Source organism: Mus pahari, chromosome 4, assembly GCF_900095145.1.
Source record: "Mus pahari chromosome 4, PAHARI_EIJ_v1.1, whole genome shotgun sequence".
NCBI lineage: Eukaryota > Metazoa > Chordata > Mammalia > Rodentia > Muridae > Mus > Mus pahari.
In genome coordinates, this window is record NC_034593.1 from 77,523,160 (window position 1) to 77,545,724 (window position 22,565).

The following is a 22,565-nucleotide window of genomic DNA, read 5'->3' on the forward strand; positions in this document are numbered from 1 at the left end:
CAGGTGTCATTCAGGAGCGTCTGCACCGTTATACTCGTCCCTTGATCGGCGTTGAGCACTTTGATGGGCAAGTCTAACCAAGATGGGGCTCCTGGGACAGTCTGCCAGGATGTTCCCCAGAATCTCATGACATATTTTCCTTGAAGTGCTACGTGTAAAAAGCTTTCCGAAGCATTCCCAGGGTACATTTCACAGCCCNNAGACAACTGGATCTCAATGGGATCTGTAAGGAAGAGTGGGCAGAAACCAAAGAGTTCATGATTAAGGGGTTTGGAAGAAAGGAGTTGGCATGAAGATTATAGTTAGGTGCCAGTTGAGGGAAATGATCATGGTGTCCTAGAGCAGAAACGGGCTATTTTCAGAAGGGACAAGGATTACTTTTAGACAGAAGTGAAAATCATAAGGGTGGACAGAGAAGAGAAAGAAGCTCATCACTATGCCCACAGTTATCCCGTTGGAGTTCTGGATCACTCGTGCCCACTGGGTTCAGGGTTCCAACCCCTCCACTCACAGTCTTCTTTAGGTGACATCATTTTGACTAATTCCTGTATGTCCCTGGTAAAGCTGACTCGATAGACTTGAAACATATGCTGCAACGTCTCCCACTGCTGGTTACTCAACTTGCCCTGGGACCATGGCTTGGTGAAGCTGATAGTGTCTGAGTCATTACTCCAACTGTGTGTCTGCAGATCCNCCAGCCAGACCACACTGTCTGTGCGGGACCAGCTTCTGTTGGCAAAAGANGACATCTGCAGGCAGCGGAACGTATAATTCTTTTGCTGGACTGGAAACAAAGGAAAATGAAAGAACTTAGCGAGTGGGACCAGTCTGCCAGACAGACTGCAGTAGAAAAAAGCTCAGCTTTAGCTGGGCTTGCAAAGGAGAGGCAGGCTCAGTGTAGCTCTGAGCTGTGCTCTGCTCTGAGCCTGATCCATACATTGCTCCTCCCACTTGTTGCTGCAAGCCAGGAAGCCCACCTCCACCCGCCCACTACTGCACAGTGCTTTTAGCCAGCTTCTTTCCCTTCCTTCTCTAGTTGGTTCTGTGTGCGTTTTTATTCACTCACCTTCAGATTGTCCCCAGACCTGTAGGATTGCCCACAGCAACAGCCATGGTAGGTACTGCATAGCGCCAGAGGTTTACTCCGTCCTGGGCTCAGACTTCTGAGTTTCACTCTGTTCCCTGCCCAGAGCACAAAGGCACTGGGGTTCTTGGAGCAGAGCCTGCCAAACCCGGAAGGACGTTACTCTTTGACAAAACCAACCTCCCTGGCATTTGAGAGCTGGAGTGCAGCTTTAATCAGAACCGCTACACAAACCACTTAAAAAAAAAAAAAAAAAAAAAAGTCTTTCCGTTATACTAAAGAATGAGCTTGAGACTGCTGTCTCAATATTGAAAGCAAGACAAAGTTGTATTTATGTTACAACTCTGACGGTATTAAAAATGCAAGGGGAAAAATAGAAGGGAAGTTTTGGCCTAGCTAGCAGGGACTATCTGCAGGTGCTCCATTGTACACGTTTGGATCCTCCCAGATATCCCTAAATATCACATTAAAATAATGATAATTTTAATAATAGATGTGATTCTTATAGTGGCTCATTGAGAGGATAGGACTACGGGGGTTAAGTTCCTTCATAGCTTTTGTGTGCCCAGGTTCCCATGTCAGATTTCCCCCCCTTACCCTGGTTTTCTCCCTCGCCTTACCTGCTCTCTGACATTCCAGACTCCATTTTGGGAGAGAACAGTCATATTTTATTTTGTTCTATATATTGTACTCTGTCATGATTTGCGAAAATCGAAGACTTGTGGCAGTCTGATGTGAGGAAAGCTAAAAGTGACGAGATGTGCCCCCTCGAAGTGCCACAGCACAGTGAAGACCGGTGCAGCACACCTGCAGACAGACGTCTTTCCCTCTTACTCTCAAAGAACGAACCTCTTGTTTTTGAGAACAGAGGTACGATTACAGGGCGTGCCTGTGAGTTTGTATGGCCATTCCCAACTTCTCTCCCTTAAAACGAGTAGTGACAAAAACAGTTGCTCAAAATTTCAGTTACCGTGAGAAAGGAGAAGTCGTCCCCCGTGAATCGGATTCCTGCAGCATCCTGATACCATCTTCCTCGTTCCTTTTTAGTCACCCCAATGTATGCTTTGCTCTGTCTTTTTGCCTTGTCTCCTAAGTAGGTCTCTTCTCTATGTCTCCACCCTTAACATCACCCCACCCTTCTGCTTCAACTACATGAAATACCTTTCACAAGGTAGAAAAAAATCCATCATCGGTATAGCCTAGAGGATCATTCTGGTCCTGTTCTGGCTTGCCTTGGAGCATCGTTTGGGACCCTACTCTCAGTCTCACATGTTTTCAGTCCCTTAGATACAGCTTCTTCCTCAGATCTCTGCACAGACAGACCCCTTGGGGAACTCTTGCCTCCAAGAGCCTGCCTAGAGTCCACTCAGACTTCACACTCCAAGGTAATGTTCTCAGAGAGCCTTCTCAAGCTTCCCAGACAGTGTGAATAAAGGCAGGAAAGCTAGCCGGCTCATCTCCACACACTGGGCGGCAGCTGCCTTTGTGGGCCTTTCTTCCTAACACATAGGCCTTGTAATGACAGAAATGTTAGTTTGACCCTTGTCCCCGCTATATTCAAGCTGGAGGCTTGTCAGAACACAAGAATCACATTGCCTAACCAGACTCCTCCCATTCTGCCTTCACCAACACTTCTCTCCTGGGCCCCAGTGTTGTAAGAGTCCTAGAGGGCAGGCTTCTCCCTCCTGGCTGTGCTCCTGGAGGTGGCTCTAATCCGCTAGACCGGATTTTACTGGATATTGCTCCCAATAGTTTGACATTCCTTCTGTCTCCTCTTACTTCTGATTCTGATAATTTGGGTCCTCTTGTTCTTTCTTTTGGTCAATTAGGTCAAGATTCTGTTGATTTTGTTGTTTATCTTCTCAGAGAACCAACTCAGACTCACTGATTTTTTTTTTTTTTTTGTATTGTTTTCTGTGTTTCTATTTTATTGATCTGCTCTGGTATTCGTTGTTTGTTATCTACTGAACTTGGGATTGGTTTATTCTTGTTTTTCCAGCTTTTTGGGGGTTGTATCACTAACTTTTTTTCTGATTATTTTAAAAAAGGAAATAGTTTAATTGCTTTTAATGTATATGGGTTTCTTGCCTGCATAAATGTCTGTGTACCATGCAGAAGCCAGAACAGGTCAGCGATTTTCCTGATCCCAGAGTTATAGAAGGTTGTGAACTGCATGTAGGGGCTGGGACTCAAACCTGAGTCCACTAGAAGAGCAGTCCGTGCTCTGACCACTGAGACACCTCTCCAGGCCCCCTTTCTGTTTTTTTAAATGTAGACACTTAGAGCTATGAAATACCTTCATCAGACTGTTTTCAATGATAGATAGAGACTGTCTGAAAGCATGGGAGGACCACCCCGAAGAAGGACAGAAAGACAAAGAAGGAACAAGAGACAAAAGAGGATGGAGGTTTTGTTTGTCCTGTTTTCATTTTTGTTTAGTTCCAGGAATTTTTTTTCTCTTCTGATTTTTATTTTTGACCCACTCATCATTCAGTGATGAGTTGTTCAATCTCCATGAGTTTGTGAACTTATTAGAGATGTGTTTAATGTCTGTTTTAAGTTTTATTGCATTATTGTCAGATAGACTACAGAGAGTTAATTCAATTTTTGCCGAATGTTTCTAGGGTTTGTCGTGTGCTACAGGATGTGGTCTGTTTGAAGAAGCTTTCATGGGCTACTGAGAAGAGTGTGCACTCTTTGGTGTTTGATATCTGTTAAGTTCATCTGATGTGCTATTCCTTTGTTATTTTTTGTTCAGACGATCTGTGTGTGCATTACAGAAAGTGAGGGTATTGAAATCGCTTATTATGAATGGGTTGACATTAATCTGTCTTTAATTCAGTAGGGGGTTCTTCATGAAACCAGCATATGGTGCATATATATTTAGGGCTATTAATAATTTCTTCTTGGTTAATTATTCCTTTAATTAGAATGAGTTATCCTTCTTTGTCTATTTTCTCTGATGACAGAAGAGCAACCCTTGATCCCATTTGAGGGGATGATTTTTTTCCTGTGCTATCGGGTGGTGTCAATCTCTAATTCTAAGATGAGTTTCTTGTGTTCAGCAGAAACTGTTTTTTTTTTTTTTTTTTTTTTTTTTTTTTTTTTTTTTTGAGACAGGGTTTCTCTGTATAGCCCTGGCTGTCCTGGAACTCACTTTGTAGACCAGGTGGGCATCGAACTCAGAAATACGCCTGCCTCTGCCTCCCAAGTGCTGGGATTAAAGGCGTGCACCACCATGCCCGGCCCTGGATTTTGGTTTTTAATCCATTCAGCCAAGCTGTGTCTTTTGATTGGAAAGTTAAAGCCATTAACATTTAAAGTTATTAGTGAAAGGTTTATATTGGTTACAGTCACTTTGAAGTTTTTGTTTGCTTGCTATTTGTGTTCTTGTTGTACTTTATATTTCAATAATTATAGCTTCACTTTTTTTTCTACAGGCCCTTCACTGTACTTACCTCTATCTTTAGTCTAAAGAGTTATTTCTTGAATTCTGCTTAGGATTGGTTTGCTAGATATAATTGTTTTAGCATGTTTAGGTTACCGAAATGTTTTCTTTCTTTTTCATCTATGGCAGTTTTTTTTGTTTTGTTTTTATTTGTTTGTTTTGTTTTTTGTTTTTGAGTACAGTAGTCTGGGTTGTTAGTCATGATCCTTTAGAACGTGGAGTCCATTGTTTCAGGTTATTGTGGCTTTTAAGTTCCCATTGAGAAATCAGGTATTATTCTAATGAGTTTTGCTTTATATATGTGGCTTGTATTTTTCTCATAGCTTTCAATACTTTCTTTGTTCTGTATAGTTAGTGTTTTAACAATAATCTGCCAGAAGCGGTTTCTTTTCTGGTCTTGTCTACTTGGGGCTTCTTGCATCTGTGTGGATATGTCATTTTTTAGCTGGGAGAAGTTTATGATTTTGTTAAAGATCTGGTATATACATTGTCTTCTTCCTCATCTATGATTATAATTGGAACATGGTGTCCACATTTTCTGCTTGTTCTTTTTCTGTTTTGTTTTTGTTTTTGTTTTTGTTTTGTTTTGTTTTTTAATTTTTCAGATTCTTTCTTTGCATGGCCTAACTCCTCTGCTTTATCTCCGGGTCCTGATATCTTGTCTTCCATTTGATCCGTTTTTCATGTATGCCTTTCCTATGAGTTTTTTAGTTATCGTGTTTTTCAATTCCATCTCATTTTAGCTGAGTTTTCTTCGATGTTTCTATCTTTTTATTGAATTTGGTTCTCAGATCCTGGATTATCTGTGCTATTACATCCTTCCTGTATTTGTGTTTTCTTGAATACCATTCAGGCATTTATTCTTTTTGGGTTCATTTTCTTTATGTTCACTGAGCTAGTTGTGTCTTCTTTAAATTCCTGAAATCTTTGATGATGTTTATGATTTTTAAAAAGATTCTGTGTTATGGGGTTCATATGGGCATTTCTCACTGGAGAACATTTCTATAGGACTGGTGGATTTTGAGGCAGGCATACTGTCTTGATCGGTCGTGTTTTTATGGTGTGACATATAAGCTTCTTCTGTTGGTTGTGAGTCTGAGGTCCACACAGCGGGTTAGGCTGGGCACATAGGATTGCTACCTGGCCTGAACCTGGAGGTCAGGAGAGATGCAGACAGGACTCATCAGGCTGGGCCAGGCATGTTTGCTGTACCTGGTGTAGGCCTGGGAGTTGGGGAGATCTCTGCAGTGTCCAATCCCAGCAGACTCATTAGTCTGGGCCAGAGCACAAGATGTGTGGGTCTGGCTGAGCCTGGCATGTGGGTCTGGCACAGCAGCTAAAGGGTGCCTGGAGTTTGGTGGAGCTCTGCCAGGATGTGCATGTAGATCATCTACATCTCTGTACCATATGGGCTGACAAAAGAATGGCTGGTAGGACAGATAGAGGGTCTGGTGAATTCCAAAGGGAGAGCAAAGGTCCAAGGGAAGGTCATGGTCTCTAGCAAGTGGCCAAGGGCAGACTGGAGTTGATCCACCTTTAGTTCTTGGGATGTGAATTTTCATGACATATCTTCTAACTTTTTGGCTAATACAACTTGTCTTTCTAGCATCTTCACAGAAAGCCTTGTTAAAGTTTTCCATTTCCCCGTGTAAATGCCCTTGTGTGATCTGTATATGAGCATGAGACTAGATAGCTTAGAGACATAGGGAAACCCAAACACTACTGTTTTGCTAAAGGGACGTACCAATAAAATGACTCCTGATGGCGTTCTGCTGTACTCATAGGTCAGGGTGTTGCTCAGCCACTGTTGAAGAAGCTTCTTCTGCAGAAGATGGGAAGAAAAACAGAGATACTCAGCTGGACAATGTGCAGAGAGTGACACACATTGGAAAACTCTGTCCTTAGTGGAGCGTCACCACCAAATTCCTCCCCTCAGGGCTCAGGGAACCCTGCGGAAGAAGAGGCAGAAAGATTGTAAGAAACCGGGCTGGAGAGATGGCTCAGCGGTTAAGAGCACTGACTGCTCTTCCGGAGGTCCTGAGTTCAATTCCCAGCAACCACATGGTGGCTCACAGCCATCTGTCATGGGGTCTGATGCCCTCTTCTGGTGTGTCTGAAAACAGTGATGTACTCAAATGTATTAAACAAACAAACAAACAAACAAACAAATAAATCTTAAAAAAAAAAAAAAAGATTGTAAGAAACAGAGGGGGTGGAGAACACCAAGAAAACAAGGCCTAAACCCAGCGGGACTGATGCACATATGAGCTCGCAGACTGTGGCAGCATGCAGAGGGCCTGCACAAGCTGTACCCAACAGGGACCTAGCACTGTGGGGAGAAGTGGACACAAGCTCACATCCCTAGACTAGAAGCTCTCTCTAACTGATAACCACTCACAAATGAGAAATTAACCTTTTACCAGTGGAGTCTCACTCCTAAGGCCAGGCCCCGTGCTCAGCAGTAGATGGCTAACGGACAATAAACTCAACGGTAGTTTCTGAGGTTCTTAGTCTCAGAATGCCCCGTTGGAGCTTGTCTTTCCTTTTTTTTCTACCTTACAGGTCCTTTGCATATGTATCATGGTTTTTGGTTTTGAGTTTTTATGAGATTTCTGTTTTTGTGAGTTTGTGTGTCTCTGTATCTCTATATGCCTCTGCAGCTTTTTCTTTATCTATTTTTTCTTAGATTTGTTTGTTTTGTCCTATTCGGTTTGTATGCTTTTCCTTTATCTAATTTTATATTAATATCATCATCATCATCATCATCATCATTATATGCTTATTTGTATCCTAATGTGAAAGAAAAAGAAAGGATGTGGATTTGGGTAAGGGGAATACGTGGGGAGGATCTGAAAGGAGTTGGGGGAGGGGACCATAATCAATATATTATATTTTAAAAACCTATTTTCAATTAAAACAAAATTGTATCACAATTTTTTCTGCCAGAACTCTTAGAGAATCAGTTGGATAGTTCTTAATTTGTAGTCAATGTTGTCCTTAATTTACCAGCTGTGATTCACTGTATATAGATAATAAAATGTATTCTCAAACCAGAACATTTCACAAGCCTGAGGTTTTAATTCCTTCCGGATATCTTTTGTTCTTCTAAATCTTATCTAAGAATCTATCAAAGTTTCTCGTCCCCAAACATGGCTTTAAAACAAAATACCCTTATACTTTTGTTGCAGAACATATGCATGCCAGGGGACCCTTCTGAAAGAGGAGACCTCTTTTTTAGGTTGTCACTTCTCATCATCCCATGGCAGAGTCTACTGGCCCCTCATGGATGTTAGAAAGTATTGCCCAGCATGTAGAACCAGAAACAATACAATATCACATAGTCAGCTCACTCTTACTATTATAGATTTCTGCCTCCCTTTTTTGGTAGGCAAGCTTCTTTGAGTTTATATACAAAATGAGCATTCTAAAATCAGTAGCCTTCCCCCATAATGATGACAAACAGATGGAGAAAGACCAATCAAGGAAACCAATTTTTCATAGTAGCCTCAGGAAAAATAAAATATCTCATGATAACTCTAACCTAATAAGTGAAAGACTTCATGTAATAAAAACTTTAAGACATTGAATGAAGAAGTTGAAGAAGACACAGAAGATGGAAAGATTTTCCATGTTCATTGGTTGGAAAGACTGATATAGTAAAAATAGACACCCTACTGAGAGCAGCCTACAGATTTAACACAGTCCCCATCAAAATTCCAAACTTAATTCTTTGCAGAAAATGAAAAGCAATTTTCAGCTTCATAGGCAAACAGGCACGCGCGCGCGCGCGCGCGCGCACACACACACACACACACACACACACACAAGCCCCAGAATAGCTAAGACAATTCTTAATGATAAGAGAAATGCAGGAGGGATCATACCCCTGATTGTCAAGTTGTACCACAGAGCTAAAGTAATAAAAATGGCATACTACTGGCATACAAACAAATACATTTATGGAGTTTAAGACCCAGATATAAGTCCACATGACTATGAACACCTAAATTTTGACAAAGAAGTTGAAAATACACACTGGAAAAAAAGGATGCTAGAAGACTGGATGGCTGCATGTAGGAGGCAAATAGATCCACATTCATCACCCAGCCCCAAACTCAACTCTGCAGGTATCAGGGACCTCAACATAAGGACAGATACCCTGAGTCTCATAGAAAAGAAAGTGGGGAATTGCCACGGGCTGGCTCTGTCAGAGTCACTCAACCTGGGGGAGAAATCAGGGTCCCGCTACTCAGGTAAGCAAGGAGTCGGCGAGTGACAAACAGACACGAACACCAGAGAGAGTGTTAGATCTGAATGTAATTTCTCAAAGCGAGCATCAGACATATTACAGAAGAAAATAAGGAAGTTAGGTGATACATTAAGGTCATCCGATGCATAATGACTCTTTACACAAAACATAGAAATGCATACATAAAATCTTACAGGAACCAGGCAGTGTTTACAACTGGGATAAAAAGCAGTGTTTACAACTGGGAAAAAAATCAGCACTAAGTAAAGTCAGCTTATTCTTAGAAGCCAGGGGCAAGGGCTTTATGCCCTTGCCATAGTCCCAATTCTAGTCTATTGTATAATCCACCTTCTCCCTAAGTCATTGTAAATTCCTGTATATGGGAGTGACTCAGCTGATATTCTAAGTATTTACTCTAGTTCCTTCGTAAACCACAACCCACCTTCTTCCTAGGCCATTGTAAACTCCTACATATGGGAGTGACTCAGTTGTTATTTTAAGTATCTGTAGGGAACCTTCATTTAACAGAGGAGCCCACCAACTTTCTCCTAATATGTAACGTAGTCTGCCATACATGACTAAAATGAGAATTCCAAGTTTACTTTGTAGAACTTGCCCTGAGATTTCTACTATAACTCAGTAAACTGCAATGCCTGATTTCTTTCACTATCTCTTTTCAACACTGGAGGCATTTCATCTGAATAAATAACATTCTTATGAAATTCAAAGTCCAAGGTTGGCTCAACAATTGCCTAGGATATTGGGACACTGGTGGAGGCCAGGAAGCAATGTTCAATCTAACTTAGCTATTTGTCAAATCGTTCCTTGGAGGCACCTATAATAAAACAATACTGAAAGAAAGCATGCAAAAATCCTTCACCAGACTATCGCAAGGACATATATGGACCACATCTGTGTTATGGGATGCCAAAGACTCCAGGAGACCAGTTTCTGTGAACCTTTTTGCCTCAGGACTGCGGCCAAGCTTTTAGACTTGTCACTCAGACTCCACTGGAGTGGGTGTGGCAGGGAATAGTCCTGAACTCACTGGCACAGGAAAGTGCTTTCTGACAGAGCACCTATAGACAGGTACTGAGAACAATTGATAAATGAGACTGAATAGAGCTGGAAATCTTCTGTATGGCAAAGGATACCATCATTCAGGCAAAGTGGCAGGCTGCAAAAATGGGAAATTGTTAAAGAGCAATTACACATATGTTATTGGGTTAATAATATTGTGAAAGAGAAGAGTGCATAAATTGATGACATAACCACTCTGTGATATGGTTAAGGGGAGGCTTTATTGTAGACAGGAGACAGAGAACAGTCAGGCATCTGAAAGAGTTCAGAGCAGAGTGAGAAAGCAGTAGACTGAGCATGGCCAGCAGACTGGATGTGGCCAGATGAGAAGCAGGAGCAGACGTGTTAGCACCAGGACGCTCCAAGGCCTGGCCTAACCATGTGACCCTGGACCTGTGTTGCCAGGACAGTGACCCTCAATCCCACAACTCACCTGGCTCAGTTCCCACCCTCACTGGTGTGACGTCATTCTCTGTATAAGTTAGGGGATCACCCCCTCCTCGCTCTCTTCTCCTCTTCTCTTCCCCCTTCACCCCTCTTCTTCTTCTCTCCCTCCTTCTCCTCTTTCTCCTCTTCTCTGCTCTTCTACTCACTTCGCCGCCCCACCCCCATCCCTGCTTAATAAACCTCTCTCACGTGGAATCACCTTGGCGTGGTCTGCTGTTTGGTTTATCCACCCAAAACATAAAAAGAAGAGAGAGAAACGGTGAGAAAGAGAAGACAAGACATAGCTGGAACAGTAGGATTATAAAGAGAAGTGAGTGGCTGGAGGAAGGGAAGCCCATGAGCTGGAGAAGTGTAGAGTTGGGGTAGCTATGAACCTGTGATACTGAGAGAACATGGAGGCCAGTGTATGCTTTGGTATTCTAATAGGCACCATCGTAGAGAGAATATCTTGTGTATTGTATGGATGCATCACCTGTCAATTAAAAAACTATGGCCTATGGCTTAGGCAGGAAATAGAGGTGGGAGGAGAAAAGAATTCTGGGATAGAACCAGGGGAGAGACTCTATGGAAAGATGTGATGAGACAGACACATGGTACCTGAGCACAGGTAACCAGCCACGTGGCAGAATATAGGCTAGAATAAATGGGATATTTTAAGTTCTATCTAGTCCGAGAAGAGCCTAGCTATATGGCCAAGATATTTGCCAATATATTTTGAGTCTGAGTTTTATATCCGGGAGCATGGGGCTGGGAGGAAGATCCAGGTGTAACTTCAACACACCATTTGTAGATTTTGCCAGTAATAAGGGAAATGACTCCTTTGGTAGAGCGGAACCTGCTTCACAAGTTCCTGAGGAATGCTGGCTTTTGTCTAACTGCCAGAATTGGGGGACATAAAGTTTCCTTTGGACCTGACAGAGATCAATGACCAGATAGGCAGAAAGTCACATAGACTCTCTGGGTTTTGTTTACAAAAAGAAAGAAAGAAAGAAAGAGAGAGAGAGAGAGAGAGAGAGAGAGAGAGAGAGAGAGAGAGAGAGAGAGATATGGATGAACAACTTTATTTTACAGTTTGCTGTATTTAAAGGACAGGGTTGTGTAAGTGGGAAGGCCAGGCCTTGCCTGGAGATTTAGAGGTTACAGGGCTCAGAGCCACCACCGGAACGGATTTCCTGACACCGCTCATCTGACACACTTTCCTTCTGGTTCTCAGACTGCTCTGCAGTATTCCACAGAGATGTGAAAAGCCAAGGGGAGGATTAACTGCACCACAGGTTGCCTTTGAAGGAAGCTTTACAGGCCTCTGTACAGCAACAAAAAACTGGGTAAGAACTCAAATGACAACATTTGATGCTCTAAGAAACAGAGTCCTCAAATGATAAAACATAAAGAAATGCTCAACATCCTTAGTCATTAGGGGAATGCAAGTCAAAACTACCTAGAGATTTCAACTTAAATTCAGAATGGCCAAGATGAATTTATACAAAAAAGACAGTTCATGCTGGCAAAGATGGGGATAAAGGGGATCACTTATTCACTGCTGATGGGAGTGCAAATCTGTACAGCACTGTGGAAATAACAGTGGTGGTTTCTCAGGAAGCTGGGAATAACCTCAAAATCTACCTATATCACTCCCTCCCAGCCATGTATCCAAAGGATTCCACACCCTACTCCAGAGACACTTGTTTATCCATAATCTTGGCTGCTCTACTTATGATAAACAGAGAGTAGAAATAGCCTAGATGTCTGTCAGTGGAAAAATGAATAATGAAATTGTGGTACATTTAAACAAAGGAATATTATCCTGCTCATTAAAAACAAACAAACGTGAAATTTGCAGGTAAATGGATAGAGTGAGGGAAAAAAATCATCCAGAGATAACCCAGACCCGAAAATATGGTATGTATTTACGTAGCTGTTACCTTGCAAGCTGTTAACTGTTGGGGTCAGGTGGAAGTCAGGAAAACTCTCCTTAGAAACAAAAGCTTAAAAATGAAAGCTTTATTTTCTGCGTGTGCAGGGAGGTGGACAGTTTGGGATCTGAACCTCGTTCCCAAAGGGAGATCTTACTGATGGAAATAGGCGTCAGGTTCTGACAAAAATCACACCCTGCAACAAGTCTCATGTGGGGAGTTTATTAAGAGGAAGAGGAATGATTGCATTGATCAATCATATTTTGACACAAGGGGTTAAACAAGGAAGCTAACATTGATGACTGGGCTTTATCCGGGTCATCTGATTTTAGGGTCCTTGAATCAGCTTTTGCTGTTAAGTCCCCTCCTGGACTCCTACCTGGAATTTAGAGTGGTAAAGGAACAAAGGAGTGGGCAAGCTGCACATAGTCAATCAAATCAAGACAGACAGCACTTTTATGACTTGTGTGCCTTAGTTTAGAAAATAGGATAACAGCATCTTCCTTCTCTCCATCCCTTACTGGTTAACAGACAAACATGAGACACCTGAGAAAGCAGGATAGGAGTTGGGTCCTGGGTCTGGGAACATGAACTCAGTTTTGATCCTGCCAGCAAGATGGAACTCATTCCTGAGATGGCTGAACTTGGGAAAATGCCTCTGAACAATAGCCATAGAGGCTAGATACAAAGAAAGGGACTGGGCAGAAGGGAGACTCTCACAAGGAAGAGGAAATAGAATATAGAGTTATGGGGTGTCTTAGTTAGGGTTTCCACTGCTGTGAAGAGACACCATGACCAAGCAACTCCTAAAAGAACAATATTTAATTGGGGCTGGCTTACAGGTTCAGAGGTTCGGTCCATTATCATCAAGGTGGGAACATAGCAGCATCCAGGCAGACATGGTGCTGGAGGAGCTGAGAGTTCTACATCTTGATCTGAAGGCACCCAGGAGAAGCCTGTCTCATGGGCAGCTAGAAGGAGGGTCCCAAAGCCCACTCCCACAGTGACATTTCCTCCAATAAGGCTACACCTACTCTGCCACACCCACTCCAGTGGAGTCTGAGTGACAAGTCCAAAAGCTTGGCCGCAGTCCTGAGGCAAAAAGGTTCACGGAAACTGGTTTCCTGGAGTCTTTGGCATTCCATAACAGGGATGTGGTCCAGATATGTCCTTGTGATAGTCAGTGAAGGGTTTTGTGTGTTTTTTTTTAGTATTGTTTTATTATAGGTGCCTCCAAGGAATGATTTGACAAATAGCTAAATTAGATTGAACATTGCTTCCTGACCTCCACCAGTGTCCCAACATCCTAGGCAATTGTTGAGCCAACCTTGGGCTTTGAATTTAGTAAGACTGTTACTTATTCAGAAGAAATGCCTCCAGTGTTGAAAGAGATGTAGTGAAAGAAATCAGGCATTGCAGTTTACTGGATAAGAGTTAGAAATCTCGCCGGGCGTGGTGGCGCACGCCTTTAATCCCAGCACTCGGGAGGCAGAGGCAGGCGGATTTCTGAGTTCGAGGCCAGCCTGGTCTACAGAGTGAGTTCCAGGACAGCCAGGACTATACAGAGAAACCCTGTCTCGAAAAACCAAAAAAAAAAAAAAAAAAGAGTTAGAAATCTCAGGGCAAGTTCTACAAAGTAAACTTATAATTCTCATTACAGTCATGTGTAGCAGACTACATTACATAATAGTAGGAAGAAGGTGGGTTGTAGCTTATGAAGGAACTAGAGTAAATACTTAGAATACCAGCTGAGTCCTCCCATATACAGGAATTTACAATGGCCTAGGGAAAAGGTGGATTATTCAAGAGACTAGAATTGGAGCTACAGCTAGGGCGTGAAGCCCTTGCCCCTGGCTTCTAAGAATAAGCTGATTTTTATCTCAGTTGTTCCTGCTAGCCTTTATGTATGCGTTTCTCTGTTTTGTGTCATTATGCATCATATGACTTCAATGTACCTTGGCTGATGTGTCACCTGACTTCCTTGTTTTCTTCTGTAATGTAAGTCTGAGGCTTGCTTTGAGAAATTACACTCAGATTCAGCACTCTCTTGTGTTAGTGTCTGTCACTCACTGACTCCTTGCCCACCTGAGTACTGGAACTCTGATTCTCCCCCAGGTTGAGGAACCCTGACTGGGTCTGCCTGTGGCACTACTCCAACAAGGCCATACCTCCTAATAATGCCACTCCCTGGGCCAAGTACTTTCAAACCACCACATGGAGAGAGTGAGGAAAGACTGATATAGGGGATTAAGTGGGGAGGAGGGGAGTTGGGCACAAGGAGGGGATACAACTAATACCAAGGGTCATTTGATTATGGGTGGTGGTGGTGGTGGTGCTGTCTTATGGAAACCCACTAGTGTAAACGCTTCTTAAAATATATACATATATAAAGGAAATCTAAATGGAGTCACCAACTAATACGGGAGACAAAAACTCCACCTAAATATCTTTCACCACCAAGTACAACATCTATTGCCAGGCATGTGTTACATCTAGTTGAGTCATTTGACAAAGGTGTATGATAGAGACACAATCACAGAAACTACACCTGGCAAAACCACACCTCTCCTAGAGCGTGAGACAACTCATAGGCAGCTGCTGTGGGCAGTCCAAAGCAGCTCCATGTCCCCACATGTGGGGTTAAAATGAAAGCACATTCCTAGTTCTATGCCTCTTTATAAATAGAATCCAAAATTCTGACTACAGAAAGCGAAGAGGCCGTCAGAAGGTTAAAAGATCTCCCATACTCATGGGTTGGTAGATTAGTATTGCAAAAATGGCTATCCTAGCAAAAACAATCTACAGATTCAACACTATCTCTATCAAGATCCCAATTCTTCATAGAAGCTGAAAAACAAAATTTTCAGCTTCACATACAGACATAAAACAACCAGGATCGCCCAAACGATCCTGTATAATAAGAGAACTACTGAAAGCGTCACCATTCCTGGTTTTAAGTAGTACTACAGAGCCATAGTAATAAAAACAGCATAGTATTGGCCTGAAAACCGACATGTTGATAAGTGGAATTGATTTGAAGACTCAGGCATAAGTCCACACACACCCATGGATATCTGGATTTTGACAAAGAAGCTGATAATATACATTGGAAAAAAAGGCATCTTCAACAAATAGTACTTGCCAAACTGGATGAATGCATGTAGAAGATTGCAAATATATACATATTTATCATGCTATACAAACCTCATCTCCAAATGGGTCAAGGACCTCAACATAAGGCCATATACCCTGAATCTTACAGAAGAGAAACTGGGGAATAGTCTGGAACTCATTGGCACACGAATGGACTTTTTGAACAGAACATCAATAGCACAGGCACTAAAAGCAACAATTAATAAGTGGGGCCTCATGAAACTGAACATCTGTATGGCAAAGGACAGCATCATGTAGACAAAAGTGGCAGCCTACAAAATGGGAAAAGATCTTTTTTAACAAATATTGTATGCCACCAAATTAAATTTCCAATGCCATTAATGGGATACATTTTTGTTGAGCAACTGGTCAGTGGGATCCCATGAAACCTCCCAAGCTCACTATTGCCAAGAGGATTCATTGCTCCATGATGGTAAGTGCCTATTCTTGAAAATAGTATTTATGTCATGTAACATGCACAAATTGAGCTGGTGGTTAACTAGAGGCTCCACCCCTACTGACTAGATTTCATGGTACTGAAAGGTAATCACAAATGTCACCCAGCTACAAACCCTGATATCTCAAATGGTTTCCTACCTGTAAGATACAGTGGTGCAATAGTCTCACAAGGGGAATTAGCGCGGCAACCCACAAGTGGACAGTGTGAAGAGACTGTGCCATACCGGAGCACTGAGTCCTAAATGGGATGTCATCATCAACTCCCTCCCCTCAGGCCTCAGCAACCTATCAGAAGAGGAGGGCTAAAGATCATAAGAGCCAGGGTTGATGGATCACGGGGAGGGAACGTTCTCTTCCAGACACAATGGAACTGATGCACACCGGAACTCAGTGAGACTATGGCAGCACGCACAAGGGTCAATATGGACAGAGTCCCACACTGAGAAGAGGAGGAGGACACAGACTCCCCACCCTATCCAAGAAGACATCTGCAGTTGACACCACACTGCCAAGCAGACCCATGCCCAGGAGTAGTTAGCTAACACGAAACAATCTCAACTGTGCTTTTGTAAAGTTTTTGTCTTGTTTTTCCTTTTTGTTTGTCTCATTGATCTTTTGCCTGTTTTGATTTTCCTGTGTGTATGTGTGTGTGTGTGTGCGTGTGTGTGTGCGTGTGCGTGTGTGTGTTTGTGGGGATTTTTTTGTTTCTTCATTTAGTTTTTGTTTGTTTCTTCTTCTTCTTCTTCTTCTTCTTCTTCTTCTTCTTCTTCTTCTTCTTCTTCTTCTTCTTCTTCTTCTTCTTCTTCCTTCTTTCTTCTTTCTTCTTTCTTCTTCTTTTGAGAGAGAGAACATAGTTCAGGTGATAGGGAGATGGAGCCTTCTGTGAGGAGTTGGTGAAAGGGAAGAGATGATTAAAATATATATTGTATGACAATATTTAATAAAAAAGAAATTATGTGTTACTATGCCTGATGTTGCCTTGCTCTGAGATCCCTGATTGACAGGGAGCATCTGTAATTCAGGATGGAGACAAGGAGAAGAGGCTTAAATCATCAGAGTGAGGTGCCTTTGCAGTACTGAGGGATTGCAGATGTCTACCCAGCATTTAGAAGATTTGTTACAAAGAAATGGGAAATCATTGCATTGACTAATGGCATTAGGGTTGGCGAGAAAGTTACCAGAAGATATTTGTATCTCTCTTGGAATTGTATAGTAATGGACAGCTCGATTTTTATGAGCTCTGCTAATAGGGTTGTCTATATTGAGCTTGGATGCCTGTATGTCAAGTGTGTTGCTGAAGAAATTATTACATAGACTAGATGTCGTAGTTAAAATTTCTATTCCTGTGATAAAACACCATGAGCAAAAGCAATTCAGAGAGGAAAGGGTATATTTTGCTTAGATTTTCATATCACAGTTAATCACCCTCAGTCAGGTCAGGAATTCAAACTGTAAAGGAACCTGGAGGCAGTAGCTAATTCAGAGCTCATAGAGACTATGGAGGAGCACCCACTGGCTTGCTCCTCAGGACTTGCTCATCTTTCTTTCTAGAGAACCCAATAACACCAGCCAAGGGGTGGAACCACCCACAATGCACTGGGCCTTCCCCCACCAATCACTAATTATGAAAATGCTACATAGGGTTTTTCTCAAGTAAGGTTTCCCTTCCCCAAATGCCTTGCCATAAAACTAGCCAGCACAGTAGGAGTTTCCAATTCTTAGATACTTGATTATGTGATGAAATTCTAATCTCATGGGCTCAACACTCACATTTTACAGTTTAAGAAGGCCATGAGTCCAGGTGGCTGCTCTCTCAGAATATCCAGCTTTGAGTCTGTAATGTTCTCTTCCAGCTTTTCCCTATAACTTACAATGTAAATGTCTTTGAAACATAAGCACCATAGAATAGCCAATTAGCTGCATGTGTGAGTTTCTCAGCCATGTTATCTTATCTCCTGGTCTTACTTCATTATCTTCTCCTTTCTCATCCCTCCCTCCACCACACACCACTTATCTTCTCCTTGTAAACTGACCCCATCTTCATCTTTGTCCATAGAGGTCACTCTCCTCTTCCCTCTCTCACACTCTTCTTTCCTTACCTCATTTTTTTATCCCTTCATCTATCTCATTCTACCTGCCGACTGTGGCATCACTCACATCCCAAATGTAATTAAGCCTGTGTTAGCATAAGAGCCCAAATCATTGTACACTAGCATAGAAATCTGGTTAAATCTAAGGAATCCTGACCTGACATCCTTTGATTAGTTCCTGTTTCACATAGAGGAGATAACACCAATGTAGATTTCAGAGGAAGTGAAAAGTTCAGAGAAAGAAGTGAAACAAATTTAGGGAAGCAGAGTGACCTCATAGGTCAATTCTTTGATTACTAATATTTCATGAAGAGTCTCTATGTGGCTATATTATATTATATTACATTACATTATGTACTTTACATTAAAATTTCTACAAAATTTTGATAAGTACTGTTATTAACCACATTTTCCAGATTAAAAAACCAAGTGTTGGAAATACAAAGTAAAGTCCACAAGATCATACAATTTGAGGGTACCAGCAGCATGGCTGGGTTCTTAAGTATTAGCCTCAAAGAGGGGAAAAGGGGACTTCATTCCCTTCTCTTTCCCATCCTCCTCTGAAGTAGGAATGGTTGAGAATATTCAAATAAGGTCATATGTCCATGCAAACAATAGTGTGAAAATGTTGCTTTTCAGAATGGAAATGAGGGACCCTGGATTCCAAAACAAAAAGAAAGACAGTGATAAAGGGGGAGATAGAAAATGATTCAGGTTCTGACCATTGTGAGAACAGTAGAAGCCTGTCTTCATTTGTTGGCCATTTTGGTTTATTACCATGTTGCCAACTGTAAAAGGGTAAGGGAGAAAAGTCTAGAATGAGAGCGTAACAGAAGAGTGAAGAATTGCTTGTCTCAGCACCAAAGCAAGCATAGACCAGATGCGTCAGTTAGGACAAGACTCTGAAGCTCTCTCAATAATTTCCTCATCAGGAAAGTGGAAATAATTAACTTTTCTTTAGTGTTTGGATTGATTTGTGGTACAAATATATGATGCCATATCCTGTGATAGACAAATGTTGTCAATGTTACTTTTATTCCCTCTGATGATTGGATCAGATGAGAGCTGTACCCAAGCTCTGCTGGGTATGACACGACTTGGGCTGATCCCAGAGCGTTGCTTTCTCTGTTCTAACCATCTCTAGGTCTAGGTCTGGAAGCCTCTAGCTTTCATACAATCCAATCTGCCAAGCTGACTGAGTCAATCTGGCTTCTCTTAGCTTCTGACTGAATTGCTCTGTTTGGCCTCATCCTAACTTTGGCAATATGTTCTAATCTTCTGGCTTTTGCCCATTTTCCGGCTTATTCTGTCTTCACCTATCTCTAGTCTGTCCTTATAAAATTGTCCTGGTAAAACTTCCATATACCACCACCACCATCTTTTCTCTCCCTGGACTGCTCTTAAGTAGCCTTTCTTTCCTGTGCTGGTCTCCTGAGAGTTGGGCGTATCCTATCTTTGACTTATTCTGTCCAATTATTCTCTGATTCATCACATTGTATGCCCTTCAATTAGACATCATTTTCAAACATGGCTGCTTCCTTCTACAAACCTTAACTTCATTGTTAGGGATTAAAGGTGTAAGGGTATGTCTATATCTCAGCCAGATCATACTGTAGTCCAGAGTGTGTCTGCATTCCAGCTGGATCACGCAGACCTAGAAGGTCTTTGGATGTGATCCCTTGCTAGAGCAGCCATATTGTTGGATTAAAATTCCTCTACAAAATGTATTCAACAGGTCCACAGTTCAGTTCCTGAGTCTTTGTACACACTCAAGCCTACCGTAAATAAGTTTATTCATCTTACACATACACACACACACACACACACACACACACACACACACGTGCCTTACTACTTTCTTTTCTCCATTCTACCCCCAGGCCCTCAGGAAGTTCATCAACTCTTCAAGTCTAACCAACATCCTGCCTTATNAGGAAGTTCATCAACTCTTCAAGTCTAACCAACATCCTGCCTTATTCACACACACACACACACACACACACACACACACACACACACACACACACCACACCACCACAACTACTTTGGCTCGAGTCATTTCCCCCCACCCCCATTTAGACAATCACAATAGCCTCTTTGACCTCTCTGCCATACCTTTTCATCTTACAGTAATTAATCTTAAATCCAAAGGAAGATGTGTACCTTTCATTAGGTCACATTCTTCATCTGATCAAGGCTTTATCATAGCTCACTCAGCTCTTGCCATGGGCTGTGGGGTCTGCCATGCCTCCCTAATCCAGCATGCTGACACATTCTTCTTCACTCACTGGCAACCATCATGGAGGAGCCTTATTTCTCAGGAACTTATTTCTGTGAGTATTTAGACCTGAATATCCCCCCTGCTCTCAGCACTGTGTATAGCCCTATCTCCTTCAGAATCCCAGTCAATCAAATATTATTTCTGAAAGCTTTTCCTCTCCTGTCACTTGAAGCACCTTCTGCTTGTCCCCACCATGCCCAGAACTGCTTTTCTTTGTAGTACATGAAGTACCCCGACAAGTATACCTGACATTGTATGCTCCACCATTCTCTTTCATTCCCCACTATGTGTTACTGTAGTGAAATTGAGGATGCTGCTGCAGTCACTGATATTCATTCAACATCTAGATCATCACAAAGCAAGTCTTGGGAAATCAGCAAAGTGTCTCTCAGATTCATTTATTGAGCACAACCTGAGATTTTTTTCCTTCATAGAGAGTAAAGAAATAAATATTTAAAATAAAATTTCACTTTAAGAAATAGCTTCTTAGGTACTTCAATGATGTAAATGGGTATGGCAAACTCTATACCTGTTTGTAATAATGCTGTGCCAGTCAGAGTTAATGGTTGACAACATAATGCATGGGGTAAGTGTGACCTAGCTGTTGGTCAGCATGCAAAATGTAAGGTGAATTATTACAAGTTGGTATATTTACACTTTCAAGTTGGTATATTTTGTGTAAGGATCAATGAGTGTACATTTTCTCAAATTTGATATAGATGAAACAGAACAATACCCTCCAATTAATTTGATCATTAACTTTTTTAATGTGTAAGTGACACACTCCTCTTTATTGTTACTAAGGTTTCACCAATATCTTTCATTACAGAGCATTTCACTTGCTTAATTCCACTATTGGCCATGGTTTGGGCCCTGCAAACTCCCTTCCCCTTCCCCTCAAAGGGAACTCCTTTGTATGTGGCCCCACTCTCATCCCTGGTGTGCAGGTCAGACTGGCTCTGCTCCCAGATCTTCTTAGGGTTCAGCTCCTTGTCAGGCTCTCCAGGGAAAGCATCAAAAGTAATTCTGTCTCCAGGAAGGGACCCGTTGGGAGGGGCCAGAGTCTCCACTTTCTCTGGTGAACTGGCACCCATCACCATGGCTTGAGACAGTACTCCCTGCATTTTTGCAGACTTCAGTTACAAAGTAAGACCACCATCCGATTTTGCATCTCTTCTAGAGGAACATGATTCACCAGTGCACTGATGAGCGTTGTTGGGACTGCTTCTCCCACTTCTACTTCTACATACAATGAATCTGCATCCGGGTGTTTTTTGGCAGTAATGTACAACCAGTTGGAAGATCCAGGGTGATAGGGTTTATAGGCTTAGAGTCAGCACTTGCTGCTGCCCACTGCTGCGTCTTCTCCTTTTTCTCTCCTTTCTTTTCAGTTTTCTCTTTTACCTTCTTTTCTTCTCCCTTTCCTTTAATCTGTTCTTTTGTATCAGAAGAGGTGGCTATTGTTACTAATGGAGGCTGTATCACACTTTCAGAAACAGTACAATTAGTCTCTAGTGAAGTACTCGACAACGGAACTGGTATTTGCTGCTTCTCTCCATTATGAATTTCTGCCTGAAGTAGCTCTTGCTTTAGTTCTTCTCTTTCTTTCTTTCTTTCTTTCTTTCTTTCTTTCTTTCTTTCTTTCTTTCTTTCTTTCTTTCTTTCTTTCTTTCTTTCTTTTTATTATTTTTCGAGACAGGGTTTCTCTGTGTAGCCCTGGCTGTCCTGGAACTCACTCTGTAGACCAGGCTGGCCTCGAACTCAGAAATCCGCCTGCCTCTGCCTCCCAAGTGCTGGGATTAAAGGCGTGCGCCACTACGCCCGGCTCTTTTATTTCTTTTTTCAGTTTAGTATTTTCAACTCGAAGTTTCTTTTCTCCTTTCAAAGTTACCTGAAAAATTGCTTTCTCCTTGTGAAGAGCAACCTGCTGCTTGAGATAGTCAGTGCTCTGATCCGCCTCTGTAACCTTCTGCTCCTGCCTCTTCAGAACTGCATCATTAGTTGCCATCTTTCCCCAGACTCTGCAGAAAATCATGAAGCAGTGAAGTGCAGCTCTTGAGCAGCCTCAGCCAGGTGTTGGAAGGAACTTTGTTTTCTTTTTTTCTTGTTTTAATAAAACCACAATTAGCTAACGACAAAACAGATAAAGTTTGATTTTACTGTGTGTTCATTTCCTTGCTTGTAATCTGGAAATATTAGTATCTGTTTTATAGGGAATTAGTGAGGTTTAAGAGACCAGGCGCAGAGAGTGTTTAGTGTGCTGGTGGGTACAAACTAGGTGTCAAGAAATGCTAGCTGTTTCTGCCTTTTTATTTTTAAATTTTATTTATTTGTTTGTTTGTTTGTTTGTTTATTATGTAT

General features: G+C 41.9%; 1 protein-coding gene and 1 pseudogene across 1 annotated transcript; both read right to left on the reverse strand.

Annotated features, from left to right (window-relative positions):
* Positions 1-2: 2 nt before the first annotated feature.
* On the reverse strand, positions 3-2,018 carry LOC110320095 (antigen-presenting glycoprotein CD1d1; the record flags this gene model as incomplete). Its single annotated transcript, XM_029538034.1, has 4 exons — positions 1,705-2,018; positions 1,067-1,223; positions 512-784; positions 3-223 (listed from the first exon to the last, which is right to left on the reverse strand). Coding segments are annotated over exons 2-4 (555 nt in total), but the record flags the coding sequence as incomplete, so codon positions are not given.
* Positions 1,140-22,239, reverse strand: LOC110320816 (annotated as a pseudogene).
* Positions 22,240-22,565: the final 326 nt, after the last annotated feature.